At 41.7% G+C, this 24,123-nt stretch overlaps 2 protein-coding genes across 9 annotated transcripts in view; both read right to left on the reverse strand.

The window, feature by feature from the left end:
* pacsin2 (protein kinase C and casein kinase substrate in neurons 2) overlaps positions 1–1,155 on the reverse strand; it is a 28,015-nt gene extending 26,860 nt beyond the window's left edge. For all 4 annotated transcript variants that reach the window (XM_081364073.1, XM_081364072.1, XM_081364071.1 and 1 more), the window contains exon 1: positions 944–1,155. The gene's annotated coding sequence lies outside the window, so the exon portion shown is untranslated. The remainder of the gene's footprint in view (positions 1–943) is intronic.
* Positions 1,156–2,171: 1,016 nt separating this feature from the next.
* On the reverse strand, positions 2,172–21,252 carry LOC308689945 (polyglutamylase complex subunit TTLL1). Of its 5 annotated transcripts, none has more exons than XR_014030091.1 (11): positions 21,202–21,249; positions 20,348–20,494; positions 18,907–19,115; positions 18,648–18,828; positions 17,046–17,183; positions 16,873–16,981; positions 11,557–11,700; positions 11,287–11,373; positions 7,530–7,693; positions 4,174–4,472; positions 2,172–2,888 (listed from the first exon to the last, which is right to left on the reverse strand). XR_014030091.1 is itself a non-coding variant. In XM_081364076.1 (11 exons), the coding sequence occupies exons 2-10, from the start codon at positions 20,458–20,460 to the stop codon at positions 4,349–4,351; spliced, it is 1,269 nt and encodes a 422-aa protein (XP_081220202.1). In that variant the 5' UTR covers positions 20,461–20,494; positions 21,202–21,249; the 3' UTR covers positions 2,172–2,888; positions 4,302–4,348. The 5 variants fall into 5 exon arrangements, 4 of the variants coding, with proteins under 4 accessions (XP_081220202.1, XP_081220201.1, XP_081220200.1 ...); XM_081364076.1 differs by having other exon boundaries at positions 4,302–4,472; XM_081364075.1 differs by having other exon boundaries at positions 2,172–4,472; positions 20,348–20,473; positions 21,202–21,252.
* Positions 21,253–24,123: the final 2,871 nt, after the last annotated feature.

Consider the following 24,123-nt stretch of genomic DNA (forward strand, 5'->3'; position numbering starts at 1 on the left):
GATAGATAGATAGATAGATAGATAGATAGATAGATAGATAGATAGATAGATAGATAGATAGATAGATAGATAGATAAAAAGTTTAAATGAGTCTCGATGAATTAGAAATAGTACATAGAGCGGCAGGTGATGGAGTCTAATGAGCCTCTCCAACTGTCAACATTTGAATTTAGGCCGTTGAAGTTTAAATAGTCTTGGCTCAATTTGAACATTCCGCAATGAAAGTCTATGGGATTTTTCCCAGTTTTTATCAGCAATTTTAGGAAAACAGCATGTCTGATCAGTCTAAATAGATAAAGCAACTCGAGTCAGAACAGTTTGAAGGTCTACTAGTCTGAGTTTAGTGGTTGTAGCTTGAACAGTTTAGGAGTTACGTGGAGAAATTTAGTCTAAGAATAATAATAATAATCTTAAGTACAATATCAGTAACTTAAGTTGGCTTTTCCAAGCCAACTCAATAATAAAGGCATGCCATAAGTGGTTTGTATCCAGTTTTCCACCAGGTTAAATCAGTTCAAACACACATTTTGTAAATATATATTTACAAGACAGTGACGTTACTGATGAAGACCGTGACGTCACACCGCAGCGTTATGAGGTCACAGCGACAGATGATCGTTCAGAATAACCGAGTTAAAGACCCAGAGAGAGTGAATATGAACCGCGGAAAAGCCCCACACTGCCCCGCCCTGCGAACACACAGCTGTCGGTGTCGAGTACGCGTGTAAACACACACACACCCGGCGCTGTGGACGGAGATATGAGCGTCTGAACACCCGCAGTGTGTGTGTGTGTGTGTGTGTGTGTGTGAGAGAGAGTTTGATCCGATGATCGACAGACTCTGATCAGCAACGGACGCGTCAGAAAGTTTGAAAGCTCAGACTGCGCGGAGAGTGTGTGTAAAGTGTCTGAATCACAGCGCTCGCGATGTTTCTGTCGTTACCTGAGTGTGTGTGACAGTCCCGATCCAACGCTCGCGTGTCCGTGGATGATGTGACGCTCGCTCGCTGACTTTCTCCGCTTCTCATCGATACATTCAACGACTGCTGTGAGCGGAGCGGGGGCGCGCCTCTCTGACGTCACATCCCTTCAGGGCGCGCGCGCGCACGCACGAGCTCGTGCTATTTTTACCATAGTAGAAATACTACATTCATCAGTGACGTAAACAAAAAGCATGTATTTTATTGTGATTTAATTTAATTATTCGTAATCTATTTATTTCCTGAAAATGATTAGATTTGCAGGATTGTTTCACTTTCAAAGAAAAAAAAAAAAGAAGAAAAACACATAAAATAGGATTAATTTTACATTTATCAGTCTTGTGTCACAGTAAATATTTATACAGGAGACTCCAGTGAATATTTCAGTGGTTTAGTGTTAACACGAGTCAAACCCAATAACGGGGCATATTGTAACAATGGGAATCTGCCTTGAAAATATTGCCTTTTAAACCGAGAATTAAACCGAGAAACACGAAATATTTAGTCAAAACTGAAAACAATTAAAAGATAACACCAAATGTTAAGATATTGTAACTAATAATATTATACAGTGTAAATGTGTCAACTTGCGCCGCTCCTAACATTTGTGCAAAACACAGTTGAACCTTCATCGCGTTCTTGATTGTGTTGATGCTGAATTTGAGTTTGGAGGACACAATTCACTGAGTGTGTCAAACCAACATATGATATGAGCATTCATGACTCAAAACCTGATACAGAGCCTGTGACATATAGCCCCGGTGTCCCTGTACTACTCACTACACACTGTATGACAGTCATTATCCTCTAGTCTGTATACATTTCTACACTACTGTTCCAAAGTGTCTCTTCTGCTCACCAAAGCTGCATTTATTTGATCAGAAATACAGTGAAATATTATTCTCATGTAAATCAGCTGTTTTCTATGTGAATATATAGTAAAATATAATGTATTCCTGTGATCAAAGCTGAATGTTCAGCATCATTACTCCAGTCTTCAGTCACACATGATGATCCTTCAGAAATCAGTCTAATATGATGATCTGATGATCAACAAACATTTCTCATTATTATCAATGTTGAAAACAGTTCATATTTCTGTGGAAACCATCATACATTTAATTTTTTAGGACTCTTTGATGAATAGAAAGCTCAAAATAACAGCATTACTTTGAAACAAAAATCTTTTGTAACATTTATTGCAGCTTTTTTTGAACATGTTTTTTAACAGTGACATGTTTTGTTTTTTACCTTAACCCTTAGCCCAACTTAATTATATATATAAATTACATCAATAGAATTAAATAAATAAATAAAAATTGCACAATATAGAATAAAATGCAAAACATGTAAACCGGCACAGGTAAAAGGAGTAGATGACGTTAATACACAGATCAACAGGTCAGAGCCAATCTGGAGTCCAGAAGCATCTGTTAAAACTGCTCTAGATTAGCATACATGCTGACCATCCAGCATTAGCATGTGTAGTGTAGTAGTAGCAGCAGTGGATCAGGACCAGGTTAACACTCGCATGGAGACGATGTCTTATCCAGAGATATTCCCTAAAGTCAGTGTTGGAGAGTGTGTGTGTTTGTGTCAGATGATTAAATGAGAGCCCGTGTTCTCCCTTATACAGGTTATCTGAGGACCATATTCATATATTGTTCTAGTGTTCTAGTGTGACTGGGTTTTCCCGAACAGTGTTGGAGAAGCCGTCCCGTCAGGAAAGCGGCCCGTGTTACAGCGGGCTCAGAGACGGAGCTCATCTAACGCTGCTCGTGTGAAGGACAGGAGGGCTCGTGTGCAATAGTGGACTGCTGAAGCGCCCTCTTGTGTTGCTTGTGTGGTTCGCAGTGGTGAGGAGCGTCTCCACTGGAGCGGGTCTGTAGGAAGGACTCAACACTTGTTCTGAAATCAGGATATAATCAGTCCTTGAGGATGAGGATGAAGCGAATGCCATACATCTATTAGACCTCATTCATCCATCTTTATGACATCATTAATGTCTGTACGGTCACTTTAACGTGTCGTTGCTGACAGAAGTCTTCATTTCCTTCAGAAGATCAAGCGTCGTCACTCATACACTTGCACACACACTCGCACACACACAGAAGATCAAGCGTTGTCCTGCTGAACGTCAGTGTGTCTGTGATCTCAGGCTCCTCTGCAGACGCACACTCACTCACTCATACACACACACACACACACACACACACACACACACACACACACACACACACACACACTCATACACTCGCACACACACAGAAGATCAAGCGTTGTCCTGCTGAACGTCAGTGTGTCTGTGATCTCAGGCTCCTCTGCAGACGCACACTCACTCACTCATACACACACACACACACACACACACACACACACACACACACACACACACACTCATACACTCGCACACACACAGAAGATCAAGCGTTGTCCTGCTGAACGTCAGTGTGTCTGTGATCTCAGGCTCCTCTGCAGACGCACACTCACTCACTCATACACACACACACACACACACACACACACACACTCATACACTCGCACACACACAGAAGATCAAGCGTTGTCCTGCTGAACGTCAGTGTGTCTGTGATCTCAGGCTCCTCTGCAGACGCACACTCACTCACTCATACACACACACACACACACACACACACACACACACACACTCATACACTCGCACACACACAGAAGATCAAGCGTTGTCCTGCTGAACGTCAGTGTGTCTGTGATCTCAGGCTCCTCTGCAGACGCACACTCACTCACTCTCTCACACACACATACACACTCACTCACTCATACACACACATACACACTCATACACTCGCACACACACACTCACTCTCTGAACACAGGTGTCAGTTCTGGGCAAAGGTCATGTGATCACACTGAACAACCACATGTGTGTGTGTCTCATACTCATACTCACACGCACACTCTCACACTCAAGACTCATACACACACTCAACCTCACTCACTCATACTCATACACTCGCACACACACTCAGACACACACACACACTCACTCTCTGAACACAGGTGTCAGTCCTGGGCAAAGGTCATGTGATCACACTGAACAACCACATGTGTGTGTGTGTCTCATACTCACACACACATACACACACACACTAACACACACACACACACACACACACACACACACACACACACACTCACACTCACTCAAACTCACGTGTTTAATAGTGCTAAGATCCATCTGCAACGGGTACACGAGTGAGCTTAGATATATAACACACACACACTCTCACTCATTCTCGTAATCATAATCACTCATACACACACACACACACACACACACACACAGAGTTTCCTGCAGAGTCTCCAGTGAAGGCCTCATGTGGACAGTCTCACTTCCAGGTGGCGGGGAACGGTGGCCTCACGCTGCCGGACCTGCTGCCCTTTGACCCCAGCGACTGACCCGACCGGCTCCTGAGGTCAGCGCTCTCGCTCAGGGCCTGCTCCTCGTCATATCTGAGAGAGAGAGAGAGAGAGAGAGAGACTCACAAATAAAGCTATATATTAAATACAGGCAATTTGTTGATAAAAAATTACTGAAATTAAGATACAATTTATACAAAACGAAATTCACTTCAAAAAAGTCTACAAAACCATACTTAATTAAGTGGTCAAAATCATGTCTGACCCGCATGTCTCTCGATATTGCGCATTCTATCTTACTCGTGCTGTTCACTTTTCATAATCAACATAAATTAAAAAAATAACATTAGAATATTTTAACAAATATTAAACTAAATGAGCTTATTTAATGGCTACAACACGTATAGTAGACAGACTCTCTATTTGTACAAATTGCTGCACATTCATTTTATTCTGAATTTTGCACACATAAGTTGAAAGGCATTTGTTTGTGCATGGATAGCAAAACATATCTGCAACATTTATCAAGTTCACTGATAATTATGCGCGCATTTATTAGGCTAATTATTATCTTAATGAATAATGAAACAAGGACGAAGCATATAAACTGCGTTGTTTGTTTAGAATGGAATGGATCGCAAATAGATCTGAATGAAGAAACGTAGAAAATGGGTCTCGGGTGTTCCTGCAGAGAGCTGTGTTCTCGCTGCAGAATCGGATCAAGACGAAGCAGTAAAGTCGCCTTGCGGAGAACAAGGTTACGCGGCTTATGCGCACTGCAAGTTGTGGAGAGACACTGGGAAGTTCGCTTGAGTAAAAACAATAGGCTTCAGATATTTTATTTGGAGAAGGGGGATTGGTTTGTTAAACTATGAATTTAAAACCCTAACAATTGGCGTTGATTGACGCCAAACGGACGTCCATGTTTTTTTTCTTCCGTTTTTTTATTTATTTTTTTATTTTAAAGTTAGGCTAATAAACATGTTGCATTCGGCCTGATTATGTCATTTTTTAAGTTACATAGCCTGCCTCCAGTTTTCCTCAACTTGACTAATTAAGAGGCGATATTTGACCGGCATATTATTTAAATGTCCGGAAAACGAAACCTCTGCCGGTCACTTTGACCGGCACCATTTTTTTCTAGCGGAAACTCTGTGTATGTATGTATGTATGTATGTATGTATGTATGTATGTATGTATGTATGTATGTATGTATGTATGTATGTCTGTATGTATGTCTGTATGTATGTATATATATATATATATATATATATATATATATATATATATATATATATATATATATATATATATATATATATATATATTAGTTGCCCCCTCATTTTAAGAAGGGCCCCCCCAAAAATAAAATTCTGGCTACGCCCCTGGATCAAAGTGCTCGTTGCCGCTGCGATCAGTGACGCGGATACAGTGTTTTCTCTTGGCTCGCGCACACCGCACTGTCACTCGGACGCGCGCTTCAATACGTTGCGGAGATCGATCTATTTATGAGGCGCCGTCTATATGATTATGTGCGCGGAGAGTTTGTGTGTGTGTGTGTGTGTGTGCTCGCGTCTCAGATGAGTTTGTGCGCGGAGAGTTCCTCGCGTCTCGTGTGTGTAGAGTTTGCGTGTGTGTGCGTGAGCATTGTGCATTTCATATGTATTAGTTTGAGCATTCAGCAGTATACATGTATGTGTGACTACCATAGACTGTAAAAAAATATGGACGACGCCCCTTCGCTCTCTTCCATTGGTGAGAAGTGAAGCCGCCAGCGTCCCGATATGGCGCTGACATATTGGAACTTGAGTCTGCGCAGTAGCGATTTCGGGACCAGACCTGCGCAGTAGTGAGCAGGAAGTAAAGCCGCGAGATCAACGCTCCGCCCTCACTCTCGCAGAACTCACTCAGGGAGAGTGGATTCTGCACACTTTTAAAAAAAATTGATTGCAGTACGACAAGAGGCTTGTTAAAATAAAGTAAATAAAATCTCCTCAGTCCTCCGAAGATCCCGAAAAAAATGTCCGTTGGTGCTTCAGTGACTACTTCGCTCAGAGAACCTGTCAATCACAGCTGTCAATCATGACGTTACACCACCGCATCACGTAACTAACTAAAAACCAACTTATTTTGGAAACAGATACTAGAACTTACATCAGCGTGATAAAAACGACAGCAAATGAAAGAAACCACCTTTGGAAAAAAGATATTTGAAGTGTAATTTAATTGTTTAGTTGGTCTCGCGTCCCGTTGAATAACATGGGGAGGCGGGGCTTATGACCTATACTAGGACCAGTCACCGGGGGGCGATCGAGACGTTTTGGCTTCACTTTTCAGGGCTTGTGCGGCACGCTTGGTGACTACCTAGTACATGTGTATGCAAGGGTTTCATATGTGCGTGAATGAAGTTTGATTTAAGCCCTAGACGGCGCCTCATATCTATTCGTTCTGGTGAAATCTCAAAATATAATGGACACAAAGTGTCCCTGCTTGATATACAACCACTGATGAGCATAATCGGTTTAAAAAAAAAAAAAAAATGCGGATTACGAATGCGGATTAGAACCCAAAACCTCTGACACGCTTGACTAAAGTTCAAGTTCAGCTGCCAGTGTTCCTCTTCGGGTTAGTCTAGTATTTTAATGCCAACTGCAAATCTTGCATATCAAGTATGAAGTATATCAATATCAAGTATATTTATATGAGGCTATACTGTGTGTGTTAAATATTTCTGCTCAGTGTCAGATATTTCTCTGTTTTGTAAAAGTCATAATATGAGAAGACAAAATTTTGATCTTAACTCAAGTGTTTTCGGCTACATCAGTAGCCTTTTAAACGGCACAATTTTTCATTTAATCAGAAATCAGAAAATCTTGTTCAGAAAAACACACACACACACACACACACACACACACACACACACAGAGGTATTATTTTTTTTGATAAAGTATGTGCGGTTTAGTTTTCTTAAGTACCGTTTCAAGAACCGTTTAAGCACCGGAACCGTTTGAAAAATACCGAGTAGGTACTGGTATCGGATAAAACCCAACCAATACCCAACCCTACTCCTCACGGGACCACACCACATGCGGAGGCTCCTGGACTCACAGCACTTGATAGAGAGAGAGAGAGAGAGAGAGAGAGACTCACAGCACTTGATAGTGTCCCAGAGCCTCTTTGGGCAGACAGCGGTTCCAGCGGCAGTCCGGGATCTCGCCGTTGGGCGTCACGATGTTCAGCGTGTCGTTGATCAGGTTGTACTTCAGGATGCGGTCGTTGGCCGTGCTGGAGGTGAGCGACGGGGACGCATTCACCTGAGAGAGACACACACACACACACACATTAACAGTAAGTTACGGTCACTGAAATAAAGTTTATAGTCCCTGTAAAGTCAAAATTAAGTATGTGTTCTGAGTTTGTCACACCACAGAAAAATGTGTTATTATCCCCCCAGACAAATCTGAATGATAAAAAAGTAAGTAGTAGTAAAAAGTAAGTAAATAAGCTATCAAAATCTTGAAAAATGAGCAGTGGTCTCTGCTCTCAAACGCTGTGTCTGCTGGCTGCACTGAAACCACACCCACTCGCGGGAAAGCTGACTCGCGGGCACGCACTGCGATCATGGCACCAGTTGTTGGCGGGACAGGAGGATGAAGGCCGTGGCGGGAGATAGTCGGTTCCCCCAAACCCGAATGGCCGGCATGTGCTTGTCTGAACAGTAGGGGTGTAACGATATTCAAACCGAACTGAAAAAACGCAATACAACAGCCACGGTTTGAACCGCGATACTCTCATGTCGAACCGAACGCAGACTCAGACCGTGCTCAAGCAATTACCAAGGCAATGTGTGTTTTCAACTGGTGGAGGACCTGAGCAATGCAAAATTCACTGCTTTAACTACAGACGGATGGACCTCCCGTGCAACTCAGTCCTTCATCACGATCACGGCGCACTATATTATCGACAAATCCCGTTCTCCAGACACGCGCTGTCTATGAAAGCCATACAAGTGACCATCTGTCGGAAATACTACAGGGAGCTGTAGCTGAGTGGAAAACTGACAGAGAAAACGCGACTGTTCCCGTCACAACAGACAATGCCAAAAACATAGTGAATGCAGTTAAAGCAGCCGGATTTTCACCAAAACATTGGATGTTTTGCACACACTGTTAACCTGGCTTCACAACGGGATGGGCATTAACCAGATGTCACGGCTTTTAGGCAGAGTGAGAAAAGCTGTCACTACTGCTGCAGCAGTGCTCAAGGACAAACAAGAGATGCTCCAGCTGCCTACACACACGCTGATCCAGGATGTCCCCACCAGGTGGAGCTCAAGCTCACACCATCCTGCAATCTATGACCGTGAGTTGCACAGATACAGCAGTTGTGAAAGATGTCAAATCTGCCATTGTGTCCAGATAACCAGACTCTGACTCAACACTTGTGCAGTTTCTTCATATGAGTACTGCACTTGACCCACGTTTTAAATCTCTGCCGTTTCCGGATGAGACCGCGCGCAGCATCGTCTTCAACAGCCTGATAGAGAAGATTCTGGAATACCATCCCTCACAGGTATTTTTGTTTAATTGTTTTAATTCCAAAATTAGTTAATTTAATACATTTGATTAATTAGTTTAAATTAAAGCTATGGTAGGTAATCCTGTTCAGAAACACTTTTTTTTTATACTGGGTGAAATGGTCCTTCCATCCTGAGAGTAGTCAATACATTATGTGTTCAGAAAAAGGAATGAAAACAATCAGACCTCTGTAGCAGCTGCAGGACAGTAAAAACTCACTGACCAATCACTGCCATTCGGTGCGAATGTAAAGAACCAATCAGATGCCTTCATGTCTCGTGCCCCACTGCGCGCGCTGCCCTGCGTGCACTCATCACATGTCACCGTTCCCGGAAATATTCAGCTTACTACACCGAGTAAGCAGGAGTTTGCGGCACAATGGAAGAGAAAATGCAGCAAAAACTACCAATGCCAGCTTTGCTGGTAACTGCTCGCCCTGATAAAAAGGCTAAAAAAAAGAAAATCGGAGGCAGAAAAGGCTGCAACGAAACAGGCACTGGATAAAGCCAGAGGAAATTAACACAGACGCATTTCGGCGTTTCACTGAGGAAGGCACGCGCCGAAACGCGTCTGTGCAAATAAAAATAAAAATATATTTAAGCATAGTGCGGCCTCTCTCCCATTTTATGTATTACATGTGATTCTGACATGATGTCACTGCATGCACTGCGCTCCTTCCTCTCCACTCGTCTCAGGTAAATAAATGCGTCTTGTTCCAGCCTGAGCGTTTGGCGCGTTCATGTGTTTTGGGGGCGTGGCTTTGGAAGGAGCTCAGAAGGGAGGGGGTGGGAGTGAATGGAAATAATGAGATGTGTTTATTGCAGATTAAAAGGTCTACAGTCACTCGATTTTTATACTCTCTTTTTCAGAGTACTTACATTTTAATTATGTATTGGTATATAAAGACAGTTTAAACAAATTTGGAATGTTTTTTTTTTTTTGAAAAATCTTACCTACCCTACCTTTAACACATTTAAAAAAAAAATTTAATCTAAATATAAATGTCATTGTTTATAAATACCACAGACATGCAACATATCTTACTAGTAGTGAATATGTCCTGTGAAAAGCACTTTACATATATAATTTTTGAAACTCTAAAATCTAAACAGAAACTTAGATCATCAGAAATGATGAGCATCACTATGTTTTTGGTAGTTTATTTGTCAGATATGAATTGCAATTAGCAATAGTAACTTAAAACTGTTTTGTGGCTTTGTCCTTGTTAGGCCTCAGAGGAGCAGTCAGGAGTGGCATCCAGCAGTGAATGTGATCCTCCAGCCAGAAGAGCACCGTTTTCCAAAGAACTGTCTGGAAAGTTATTACCAGTGGAGACGAGCACACCTGCATCCAAGTCTGTCTCAAATGGTGAAAGAGGAGGTGCAGCGGTACAAGGAAGTGCTTTATTACACAGCGCACTAGAGCACCCTACATGGGATTTGGCTATTGTGTTGAGGGTCTTACGGCGGCTCCCTTTGAGCCTGTTGAAGAGGTTCCAGAAAAGTCACTCACTCTAAAGACTATCTTCCTTCTTGCTATCTCGTCTCTTAAAAGAATCGGAGACTTACAGGCCCTATCGGTAGCTCTGTCCTGCCTGGAGTTCGCATGGTTAAAGCTTTTCTTCACCTTAGTCAGGGTTATGTTCCTAAGGTCCCCACCAATATGGCGGGGCCTATTGCGCTGCAGGCTTTTTGTCCTCCACCTTTTCTAACCCCAGACCTGGAGGCCTGTTAGGGTCCTAGGCGCTTACGTCCACAGAGCTGCCCTGTGGCTTAAGTCTGATCCATTATTCGTCTGTTCGCGTCACCCAGGAAGGGGTGCCCAGCATCGAAGCAGATGATGAGTAAGTGGGTAGCCGGCGTGACCTTTCAACGTGATGACGTAGTTCCCTGTCCGTTTGTTGATCAGCTCAATCCGAACTATTGAAGGTAAAAAGTCTATAAATCTTTTTTTTTTTTGAAAATGACCTAATGTTTCGCTAGATAACAACCTCTGCTTCCGCTGTGATCACGTACAGCCCGTTTAAACACTTCAAAGACGTTTGAAACTGCTGAAATTTCTCTACTGAAATTGATTTGAACCTAAAAACGATGGTAACCAATGAAGTCCATTGTTAGAAGAAAAATCCAGAAATGTTTTCCTCAAAAAACCTAATTTCTCTCCCACTGAGGAAAGAAAGACATGGATATCTTGGATGGCATTGGGCTGAGTAAATTATTAGGAAATTTTCATTTTGGGGTGAACTAATCCTTTAAATGCTAAAATTTAGTAAAGCTAAATAGAAATATAAAAAACGTATAAAAATGTTGAAAGCGATGATGATATCTGACCTCGATCAGCCACGGCTTGAGCCGGTCGTCGATGATGATGTCATAACCGTAGCACTCGAAGCAGTGTTTGTCGTTGTTCATGACGGGCTGCAGCCAGAACAGAAACACATTATTATTATTATTACTGTGAATGACTCATCTTAGTCCACCAGCTCAACACTTATGCATCAGAACGATCCAGTCAGGGCGGTCCTACATCATCATGCCTGACAGATGCGGTGATCTGTGGATGTTTCTGCAGAGGCGTTAGCATATTCTAGCTTGACTTACAGCCACGGCTTTGAGCGACTGGACGATGATCCAGTGGATCTGGTCAAACAGGTGGTTGGTGACGTCCCGTCCTCTAGTGCTCTCCAGATAGAGGCGCAGGTTTCCGACCGTCCACTTCCCGCCGTGAACGTGATTGTAGTCGTCCTGCGGTCAAACACACACTATATACAGTATATATGAGCTGCACAGCCGCCTGAAAAAATCTGTAAGAAGATGTCTGAATCAGCCATGAGGTGTTAATACAACCAATCCACTGAGTTTACCACAAGCAGACTCCAATCAAGTAGAAACATCTCAAGGATGATCAGTGGAAACAGGATAACCCTGAGCTCAATTCTGAATGTCATGGCAAAGGCTATGAACCCTCATGTACATGTAATTTTTTCATTTTTTCTTTTTAATAAATTTGCGAAGATTTCACGTTGTCTTTATGGGGTATTGTTTGTAGATTTTAGATTGTAGAAAATAATGAATTTAATCCATTTTGGAACAAGGTTGTTACATAACAAAATGTGGAAAAATTACATTTAAATTACAAATTACATTACGAGTCAGGTCATGTAAAGACTATCTTGTCTCTTTGAAATTAAACATTCCCATTATCTCAGGGAACCGAGCTCACGTAAGTAACCGAGATAAGTATTGCGTCTTTGCTAGACGCTATGGGGAAAACTTCAAAAGCCTTTCGGGTGCTCTGCGCTCACTTGGCGGGATGGCCACGATTGGTCGTAAACAAAGCAGTGCTTGCCAGTTTGATTATCAATCACACTGATCACTTCATTACATTCTGCTCATGTTCTCATGAAAATATTCGTGCATTCGAATGCTCAGGTAAGATGATGTAAAATTATAACAGGCTTCTGTCTAAACCATCTTCACTTTGCTCGTTTTCATTACTTTAGTTTTTATTCTTGTACACTGACTTGTTTTCTCTCTCACCGACCCAGGCGACGTCCGACAAGTGTCACACCGTAAAAACTTGGCCGGCTGACACTCGACGACAGCCTGACGACCGACCATCAGTTTAGTGTGTCAGCGCCTTAATAGGCCTGTCACGATAGCAAATTTTGCTGGACGATAAATTGTCCAAGAAATTATTGCGATACACGATAATATTGTCGTTCTGAGACCATTTTCATCTAATATAATGATAATGGCATAATAATGCAGGTACACCTTTTCAAAGATCTATAAACTTTTATTTCTAAAGAATATTAAACATTGAAAACGGAAAACATTTTAAATATCCACAAAAAATGAACAAAACAACCAAAAACAATAAAAGCAATGGACTCTCAGTGTCTGTTAACAAAATAAATGTCTGTTAATAAATAAAATGGATGTAAACAAAAAGGCTTTAGACATTAGGCATAAATAGTGATACATTCCATAACAGGCAAAACTGCCAGTTAGGACCTTTGTAAACAACAACAAAAAAAGCCTCAACAGGCCATATCACACCATTTTGCACTGTCCTCCTGTTACTTTGTCGACTTAACGCCCGAGGGATTGTGTAATTTACTGTCGGGAAGACGGAGACGCACTTTATTGCGTGTATATGCTACGCACTGAAAATACTTGGTTAGGATTAGGGGTGAGGAGTGCGTGCGTATTACACGCAAAAAACTATTTTTGGCGTATAAATGGCACGAGAAATAACATTCGTGGTATAGATACGCATTTTCATGAGATCGGGCTCGATGTCGCGTTTGGCTTTGAAACCAATTCCATCTTTTTCTTTTTTTTCCCTCCAACTCACAACTAGCGTCTTCTCTCTCTCCCGGCAGTCGCCGCAAGCAGTCCCGCCGGCGCTTTCCCATACAAAGACCATGTGACTGACAAGCGCCGCGTGCCGCCTTCCCACACAAAGACCATGTGACTGACAAGAGTTCACTCCTCATATACGCGAAGGAACCGAGAGTGGTCATCCAGTCTCTTTGGTAGAGAGAGAGAGAGAGAGAGAGAGAGAGAGAGAGAGAGAGACGAGGAAAACAACCAAGCATGCAAATGGAATTATCGCGGCCAGAAAAATGATCGAGCTCATTTTTTTTATCGTGCGATTAATTGATTTATTAACTATCGCGACAGGCCTACACCTTAACAGCACTCGTCATTGTCAAAATGATTGAGATGAACAATCAAATCAAAGAAGGTGGGCCTTACTGTTCACAGAAGACAAGGGCGAATTCCAACGCGATGCTTTAGTTTTAACGGTGGAAGAAAGCTAGGTGATGCAAGTAGCTAAACATTTAACAACTGTTTTATAACAGAAATGTTAAACAAACGACAGTGATATCCAGTGATGCAAACTACTCAACTTTATCATCATTTTGAAAAGAAAATATGCTATCATTTAGGCAACACGATTTAATTAATTCATAACTGAATGTGAGAAGACAAGAAACATTTTTTGTCCTGCAGAACCTGGTGTCTGAAGCATGTGTGAAACTAAGACAATCTTATGGCGCTTTTCCATTACCAGTACCAGCTCGACTCGACTCGACTCGTCTCGGCTCGGCTCGCTTTTCGCTCCGTTTTCCATTGCAGATAGTACCTCCACAATAGTACCTGGTCGTCATAGCGACGCCACAGGAAACTGCCGTTAATCTTCTACGCGAGACACACCCGCTACCCACACACACAGGACAATGGAGGAAATCGAGTGTATGCTGTTTTTGGATGTTTTTGTTTTTGCTGTTTTTTATTCAGGATACTCCGTCTGGCGCGTGCAATGATGACGCAGTGAATAGTGACGATTCTCTCTGACCAATCAGCAGTCTGCCGTGTTTTCACGTCAATTTTTAGTATCGCCTCAGCTCGCTCAGAACCTTGCTGGAGGTGGTACGAAAAAAAGTACCTGGAAGCAGGTACAGGTACAACTTTTACACAGTGGAAAACCAAACAAAGCCGAGTCGAGCCGAGCCATGGCGAGCTGGTACTGTGTAGTGGAAAAGCACCATTACTGGCCGACAGCAGTCCAATGAAATCAATGGAGCGCTGTATGTATATAAAGGGTGCTTGCCTTACATATCATCAGATTTGAATTGTCTGAAGGAAGATCAGAAGGCATGCCCGAAGCATGGCAACGCAACGTCTCATTCCCTTCTCAAGGAAACTGATGTTACATACGTAACCCAGGACCTTACCTTTTCGTAGGGAACTCAATGCTGTGTCAGTTGCTGATGCTATGGGGATGTTAATACCCACCACGCCATGCTGATCAATGCCTGCCTGTGCGCTGTGAAGGTCGCCAAACACAATCTTGCAACAATCAAAGCACTGAAGGGACCCAGCATAACCTGAATGCATCAGCAACAAACAAGGGCGCATGCTCTGACACCTCCCTAGAAAGCTGAGTGTTATAAGAGCAAAAAAAAAAAAAAGTCCCAAAGCCTCCATGCTCAACTGTTTCTGGAACCTGAACTCCTTCATTGGTCCAGTCCGAGCCACAGTTACAGGAGAACCCATAGAGCCCCTAAGAGCAGACATAGACATAGACCTGAGCACAAGCCTGTCTTCTGCCTCTGTCTTTTAAAGAAAATGATAAGCTTGTCTTCACTGGATGATGATGATGAAGTGTCCATGTTTTCTCAGCTGTCGGCGCTAAAGTTTTTGAATGTTGAAGCTCTGAACGTCACAGACGTCGCAAATTGTTGTGAATGGTTTTGACGCGAACTATTCGCACACGAACTATTCGCTTTTTCGTTTCGCTTTTTCGTTACGCATCTGGTGTGAAAGGGCCTTAAGGGAGCAGTGTATCAAAGGGAGCAGACTAGGGAAAATTCCAAAAATATCCAGACTAACGAGCTGGACAGGCAACAGATAATGGGTCGCTAACCGTGACTCAACCACTCCACCCTGTCAAAGCCCCGCTCTGTCTATCGAGTAGTCCAGGGATTGGGATCAACCGATTCACAAGGAGCATAATCTTGCTTCAATAAACAATATCACAACTTGGGGAAGGAAGACAAGAGAGAGATTGGAAAAATATCCATACTCAATCTCAGCTGTCAAGCTCTATTCATACTCAGCCCCTGCCATGGAGCTCAGCCCTACTTCAACTCTCAGTCGATGAACTGGGGAAGGCATCAGATTTATTGGTCATGCTTCCTAAGGAGCATAACTCATACCCTATGTGATAGATTTAGGAGTGCAACAGATGAGAGAGTGGGCCACTTCCACCTGAGCTTTCATCTGTCAAGCTCTAAACAATGAGAAAGATTGAGGTGGATATTTACAAGGATATCTGTCAGGCAGATGCCATTTTCGCCACACGTGCACTGAGGAAGTGTGTTATACTGCATTATCACCTCCACTTCTGGAGGGAGCCACAGATGATAAGTGGGATGCCTGTAGCAACAAAGTCCATTACATCCTATCAACTTACCCATTCCTCATGAACGTCTAGGAAGCATGCCAACATAGTAAACATACTATGTTTACATGAAAATCTCCCAGCTGAATACACTGGAGGAGGAACTGATGGAACCCGTTTTTATGCTTTCACTTAACATTAGTCTATTCTCTAGTAGAGTACCATGGTGTGCAGAGCCAGTGCATATGCCATGAGCCACAATGTGATAAAGCAGAGGAGGCAGATTAACTTTTTTTTCATCATCTGCTTCTACCTCACGATCGAAGCCACCAAACTGCTTCAGAAGACGCGGGGCTGGACAGCGAGGAAAGAGCAAAGTGAGAGCAGAGCTACCTCACCACCCATCACACAGTGTGTACATTCGGCTCCATTAGAGCTGAACAAGCTCGCTCTACTCCCACCTTGCTAGCTGTGGGACCCGAATCGTGAGGAGCAGACGCTCGACTCTCATCCCTCAAGAGAGAATCAAGCAAGGGCGGAGCTTCCCACAGTGAATGCATCAAAATGAATGCAATTTGCTCTCTCGAGAGCTGAACTCACTTCATGCAAACGCTTGATTCTCCTTCCTTCAAGAGATTCGAGCAAGAACACTTCCAGTCCATCAAACTCCCTCGAGAGCCGAAAATGCTTTAACAGACTCTGATCTTACATGCACATTCACACAAAGCAGCTTCCTGAAGACAACAAAGCTGATGGCATGTAATGAAGGCACTGGTGCTCCATATGACATAATTGGACTGCCATCGGCTAATATAATTTGCCTTGATTTCACACATGCTTCAGACACTGGGCTCTGTAAGACGCATCCCCATTGCGTCAGCCACTTATTCAGCATTGACTACAAGAGGGAACCAGCAGCTGATTCAAACATGGAGAAAGATTGTGCAGCGTTCAGGCTGTTGTAAGTACACAGACCTTAGCTGCGGGTGTGAGAGACTTACGCCGTGCTTCTGGATGGCCACGTTGGTGAGGTGCACGAACATGTTGTCCAGCTCACTGGTGCTGGGCGTGTACTTGACCGTGCAGAAGCGGCAGAAGCCCAGTTTGTACCTGAAACACAAAGCGTTTAGAGCGGAGCGAGTGGTGCAGTGGCGTGCGGCGGTCACATACTCACATGTAGCACTTCAAAGGCCTGTAGCTGGTCACCAGCACGTACAGACGCAGGTCGAACTTCTTCCCGCCGATCAGCAGAGGGTTGTCGATGTACAGAGAGATGACGTAGGCCTCCTTCCCGCTGTTCGCTGTCACGAACCTGTCAAACGCCAGCATATCAGACAGAAGCAAGCAGCTGATGGCACTTTTACTGTGGTATATTTACTATTAGGGATGCACCGATATGAACATTTGGCCGATACCATTATATTTGAAAGCCAATAACCAATATCAAGGCTCCACATAAGGACTGTCCGATGGCCCGGGCCAGGGCTGCATCTTCACGGAAGTTGATCATTTGCGTGTTTTTAAGCCTCGCCTATTTAAATATTCAAGCGTACGAAGGCGCGCAAGTACCCGCGTCTCTCAGTTTGGTACTCGCACCCATAGCGCCACGTCTCACGGCACGCGAATACTCTTACATGTCTCCCTGAGTTTAAACGGATATGTTATGTGTAACGTGTTATGATTGTTTATGTGTGCAGCAGTCGTCCATGAGGGGCTTCCGCCTTTACATTCTGTGTTTAAGTGTTTCAATGTTCGCTGGTTCCCGCCTCCTCCTTTCCATAACAACATACCTTGGTACAAACTACACATTTACCGTTCGTTTAAAGCGGCTTGCCCCGTCAGATGCTCTGGCAGATACATGTGCAGACAGACAGATACTTGCGCTGCTGTGTAATGCGTTTAGAAAATCATGCAAATATTTCCATTTTGTGGTCAGGAGTGAATCTCCGCTAAACTCCGCAGATTTCCATAAATGAGCGCTGCCGCCGCGCGCATGTGCGAAAAACAGACGGAGCGTAATAAAAAAGGAACTCTTCTGACTGGCAAATAATTCGGACTAAAATATACATATTGCTAAAATATTTTTTGTTGAACAATAAATGTGCCACAAGTAGAATTTTAAACCTACAAGTAAGTGTATTTTCATGATAGCAGTAACTGTAAAGTGACTATTGTAACGGGGTAGACCTAATACACTAGCTTTTGTTTGTATTTATTACAATTTTTAGTTTAGTGAATTTAAAAAATGAAAATCATTATTTTTGTTTTTAGATTATAATGTTACAATGTTAACCCATTTTTGCACATAATATACTATTTGTGATAAGTGAGGCTAGTAGTTTTTGGTGTCATAACCTTATTCATTAATGTTACATGGATCAAAAACAACTAAAACAATAACTAGGCCTATTTTATTTTGTTTAATTTATTTATTACTTTTCTGTGTTGGGCTCAGTGAACATTTTGGCAGGGCAATTAAAAGAACGTAAAACAAAATAATTTTCTCCCAATTGCCATATTTTTTCCATCACCATGTTCCTTACGGTATGTAATGTATGTAGGTCCATACATTTTACTATCATTATATAATTATAATATTTCTTTGGTTAATTTGCCTTTTTCTTTTTTCTTATTGTATGGAAAAAATTCTATAATAATAAAATTCTAAATCAAAATAACCAAAGAACTAAAATACTAATACAAAAAATCTTATTGTTTCTTTAGATATTTATCTTTTTTTTTTTGCCACTATTGCCTCACTAAATGATGATCTTACGTGGACGTGCGGCTGTCGCGGGACCACTTCTTGATCTGAGAGAGCTTGTTGATGAGGAAGATGCCTTTTCCCTGCGCCTTCCCGCACGGCTTCATGATCCACGTGCTGGACGGGCTCTTCCGGAACTCCTCCACGAACAGGTTGTAGTCGGCCGGCAGCATGAACGTCACCGGCACGAAGTCTACGGTCAGAGTCAGAGAGTGAGCGACGGCACATACGAGAGAGACGGAGGCGAGAGGAAGAAAGCAGCTTGTTTTACCCAGGTAGAGGTATTTCCCGCTCTCGTCCTTCTCGGCCAAGGGACTGGCCTCCTTCTCCAGGTCTTTGCGGTAGCGCTTGATGTTCTTGATCATCAGGTCCTTCCTGGTCAGCTCGTAGTGGTTGGGGAAGTGGTTGACCATCTGGTCGTCAGTCAGCCGGTAGCCGGTGTCCACGCTGAACACGCTGCGGATGGTCTGGATGCTCATCCTGCCAAAGAGATCAGATCACTGCAAACATGAGACGTGTGTCTGTGTGTGTGTGTGTGTGTGTGTGTGTGTGTGTGTGTGTGTGTGTGTGTGTGTGTGTGTGTGTGTGTGTGTCACTGTAAGTGTAAATGAAGCCTGTTCACCAGTGCTGGAATGACTACAGCAACCTGTGCTCGCACAAGGGCTTGTGGGTAACGTCAGCCTAAACCAATGCAATGTTTGTAACACTTTAGTAAGGGGAACACATATTCACTAATAACAACAGGAATTGTCTCGATGAACTCATAATTTACTGCTTATTAATAGTTAGAAAGGTAGCACTGCACTCAAAGTCATAACTGAACTGGAAGTGATATCCACATTCCTGTGATTTATTTGGTCAGACTGATATTCTACACAAAACTGGATTTGAAAGGTGGAACTGGACTAGATACTAGTGTGCACTCGGGTGATTCTCACGAAAACCATTAAAACACCACGGCACTAATGATATTAAATATAAAACATGTTATTTAGTAATATAAAAAAGCATCACAATAAAGAAAATACTGTTCTCTACCTTGCACAATGTGTAATTTCAACATGGGAATTAATTAATTGAAAAATTATCACATCAACAAGAGGTGGATTAATTTTGTGAAGAGCCACCTTGATGGAGAGCTGAGGATCACCGCCAACACCCGCCTCTGTAGTGATCATTTTACACGGGGTAGTTTTATAAACTTTAGTCGGAGACAACTGGGATTCACTGGTAATCCGCTGTTACTGGTGAATGGGGCCGAACCGACTATCTCCCGCCTCGACCTTCATCCTCCCGTCCGACAACTGGTGCCATGATCGCAGTGCGTGTCCGCGAGTCAACTTTCCCGCGAGTGGGCGTGGTTTCACCGCAGTCAGAGGACACGCCTCTAGTGTTTGAGAGCAGAAAACCACTGCTCATTTTTTCAAGATTTTGATAGTTTATTTTATTTACTTGGCGGCTTTTTTTATCATTCAGATTTTGCTGGGGGGATAATAACACATTTTTCTGTGGTGTGACAAACTCAGAACACATACTTAATTTTGACTTTACAGGGACTTTAAAGTGTCAGCAGCCTAATAAATCTGCTGCAGTCTGTCAGTAGTGTGTGTGTAACTGGGATTCAGCCCTAGTACTGGTCTGATCAAGTGCTTCAGTGTGTAGTTCATGTTTGCAGTGTCAGTGTGAACGGATGAAATGAAACGAGGTCTTGCCAGTAGAAGTTCCAGTCGTCGCTGTCCGTCACCTGGATCCATCCTCTCTTCTCAAAGTTATTGATCAGCACCGATTTCTCGATGTCCGTCACCCACTTCACCTTCCCAGCCATCGCACACACACTCCTGAGAAACACACACACACTCCTGAGAAACACACACACACTCCTGAGAAACACACGTCACTTCCGTCTCAGAGACACCGAACCCCGACAGCTCAAAACACTCATGAGAGAGGAGCAGCTCAATCACTGTGAGGTTATTAATGGTGTTCGACTGAAGAAGAAATGTAAATAATACTTTGCTTTACAATAAGATCTCATTAGATAACATCACTTTTAGTAACTAAAAAACACAACTGTTAGGTTCATGTCAGCTCAGGTCCAGTAATGAATAAATAATGTTAACAGATGCAACTGTTGATTTAAAATGTATCAGTAAATGTTAAACATAATAAATGCTGAAGAAGAACTGTTCATTTTTAGTTCATGTTATCTAATGATATTCGCTAATGAAACCTTATTGTAAAGTGTTACCAATATTACAAATACTTTGATAAGTTATTAATGTATTATTTGTAATTGTAAAATTATTAAGTTATTACAATTATTTCTATAATTACACTTTGTTTGGCACTAAAACACATAATCATGTGTGTCACATTATCATTCAGTAATGTCTTTGATAATGTAGTCGATGTTCATGATTGTTTAGAGGAAGATTTCTGTGTCAAAGTGCTGAAACAGATTGTTATTGAACACGGATGATAAACTACAGGCGCTGCTCGTGCGCTTCATTATAAACTGACAGACTACGGATCATATCTTCAATAAAACACGGCGGACTGAACTCACACTCACAGCTGTCAGTCCGCGCAGTGATCAGTTCATGCTGAATGTTCTTCTTCTTCTTCTTCTTCTTTTATTGGCGGTTGGCATACCATTTTGGTGCATTACCGCCACCAACTGTTTGGGGTGTGGAGCTTCAATGCGGATTTCTACTAACATGTATTATAATAAAAAAAAAAAAAAATAAAAAAAATTAATAATAGTAGATATATATTCTTGTTATTCTTAAATTCGATCAAATAGGTCTGTTTCTTTAAGATATCTCATGATAGCTGGCCATGCTGATGGTTTTGATGTAGAAAAGGAAAGTAAACCCTCTACTGATAAATGCATGCTGAATGTTGCTGGAGAAATGAGCTTTTCTTCATCAGATGAGCATCACAACAGCAGCAGCGGCCCATAGCAACGGCTCTCCACTTCCCATAGCAACGGCTCTCCACTTCCGCCTGGACTGCGTCATTTCCGCAACGTCAGTTTATAGTTTATGTTACAAATTACTAACCCTAACATTTGCACTTGTTAAGAAAAGAAAATCATTCGTTATAAATGTATATAGGCCTACATATATTTATGATTCTACTGATCGCTGAAAGGAAATACAGTGTTTGAATTTATTGTTTGTCGCTGTCTAAATAGTTTTGTTTCTCAAAATGCGTTATGAAAAACAACATGTTATATATATATTTGTTATATATGTGTTATATATATATATATATATATATATATATATATATATATATATATATATATATATATATATATATACCATGGTCTGGGTGAATACTCGATTCTGATTGGCTGCAGGGTGTCCATTGATGACAGTTCTAAATGATTGCGCTGGCTCAAACTCACTGATCAACTGCTGCGGTCGGGTCGCTGTGGCCACGTTGCTTGGCAACGCCTGTATACAGGAGATATTAAATAGTGCGCTCGACTTAATAAATAAAAACCCTCACGATTTTTACTCTAAAACACATTAAAGTATTATTAATTGATTAAATATTTCTTTCTTTCGTAAGTGACCATGGTATAAGCGGGATAATGCCCTTCGAGGTGTCCATTAACAGAAATTAATGGACTTCGCGGAAGCAACCTGTTAATGGACACCTCGTCAGGCATAATATTATCCCTTACATATATATATTTTTTTTTTTTTTGGTGCTGAAAAAAATATATACAAAACCAGAAAATAAATCTAATCATAAAAATAAATAAATGAATTCATAAAATGCCACTATTACTAATAATGTTACATAAAATATTATTAATAGTAGTTGTAATAATAATATCAAAAGTAAACAACGTAAAATAAAAGCTAATGGTAAATCTTGAATATAAGCACAAATAAGACTTTTATTCACAATAATGTTTTCCTCACTGTTGTGTTTTCTGATACAGAGATCGAACACAATATTGTTGAAATTACACCTTATAAATGTGGTTTATGATTGAAGATGTGTGAAACTGTGTGTGGAAGAAGTAACAGATTTAGAAGATAAAACTCTTTTAATTCAATTCACATTTATTTGTACAGTGTTTTTCACAATACACATCGTTTCAAGGCAGCTTTACAGAAAATACATGAGTGCATATTACAATCTAGAGTCTGTTATCAGAGGAAACTGTCTAAGTTATGTATTTCAGAAATGTACATTTTCAAAATCACAGTAAGCTAAAAATCTTCTTGGTACTTCGGGTAAAGTAACTTTTGGGTTACTTAAACACATCCCTGACTACAACTATAATAATAACATGATAAATGCTGGAAACCACATGACAACTTGTACTTTTCCTCTCACATACACAAAAATCATAAAGAATATACATTTACAATTGTATATACAATTTAAAATACATTTTTACCCAAAATAAGTGTTTTGTGTGAATTATATTTGAGACAATTCTGCCTCCATAACAAGAAGAAGAAGAAGAAGAAGAAGAAGAAGAAGAAGAAGAAGAAGATAACGTCATAGGTCACATGATGTCCGGATCCAGGGGCGGAGTGGCAATCGGGAGAGTCGGGACTTTTCCCGGTGGGCCGGTAGTGTTTTGAGGCCGCGGAGGGCCGGTCTGATAATAGTTATACATTGCGAGTTATTTTAGCAACACCCGTCTGGCGGCCTGATGTGCGGCCGCTTCTCGCTGGTCAAACTGTGCAGCCTCTCTGCTCAACACAGTATATAAAAGTGCTCAACCCGTTCGGCAGGTCCAACCATGTCTATAGGATTTTCAAAAACATAGGGGGGTCAGTGAGCGGCCCCTCCCAAAATCGGGTCGGCCTTTGATGTAAAAAGCCGCCGAACACCTCTTTTTCCTCGTCACGTCTTGGAAGTCTAACGTCCGTAAGAGTGAGTTAAATGATGGAAAGGCAAAAAAGAAAACTTATCTTGTTATTTCGAGATATTAAGACGTTATTTCAACATAATTTCTCGTTATTTCGACATAATAAGTCGTTATTTCGACATAATAAGGGGGCATTCTAATCTGCATTAAGCTAGCCTACATTAAGCGTTCTTAGGCCTAATGGTTTTCTATGGGAGGAAATTGCTTAACGTGTAATTAAACGTTGCGTTCATATTCTGGGCTCATCTGATTTTTAGTAGGCTACATAGCATTTTTATGATTTTAGTATCATAATGATTAATAAATGCACGCACAATTATCCGTGAACTTGATTTGAACAAACGCCTTTCAACTTGTGCAAAATTCAGAATTAAATGAATGTGCAGCAATTTGCACAAATAGAGAGTCTGTAGGCCTATTGTAGCCATTAAATAAGCGCATTTAGTTTCATATTTGTTAAAATATATAATGTCATTTCTTTTCCATTTATGTTTATTTATGAAAAGTGAACAGCACGAATAAGATATGATGCCTATCAAGAGACAGAGGGTCAGACAGACATGATTTTGACCATTTCATTCAGTT

Source organism: Scardinius erythrophthalmus (assembly GCF_964197995.2).
Source record: "Scardinius erythrophthalmus genome assembly, chromosome: 4".
Taxonomy (NCBI): Eukaryota; Metazoa; Chordata; class Actinopteri; order Cypriniformes; family Leuciscidae; genus Scardinius; species Scardinius erythrophthalmus.

What these genes read in the sequence shown, in the direction of transcription:
- LOC308689945 (XM_081364075.1), bottom strand. Translation starts at nt 20,460, where the DNA reads ATGGCTGGGAAGGTGAAGTGGGTGACGGACATCGAGAAATCGGTGCTG. An exon ending in GACGACTGGAACTTCTACTG is followed by an intron (nt 19,116 to 20,347) that starts GCAAGACCTCGT and finishes TCTCTTTGGCAG; the next exon opens with GATGAGCATCCAGACCATCC. An exon ending in TCAAGCCGTGGCTGATCGAG is followed by an intron (nt 7,694 to 11,286) that starts GTCAGATATCAT and finishes TGTCTCTCTCAG; the next exon opens with GTGAATGCGTCCCCGTCGCT.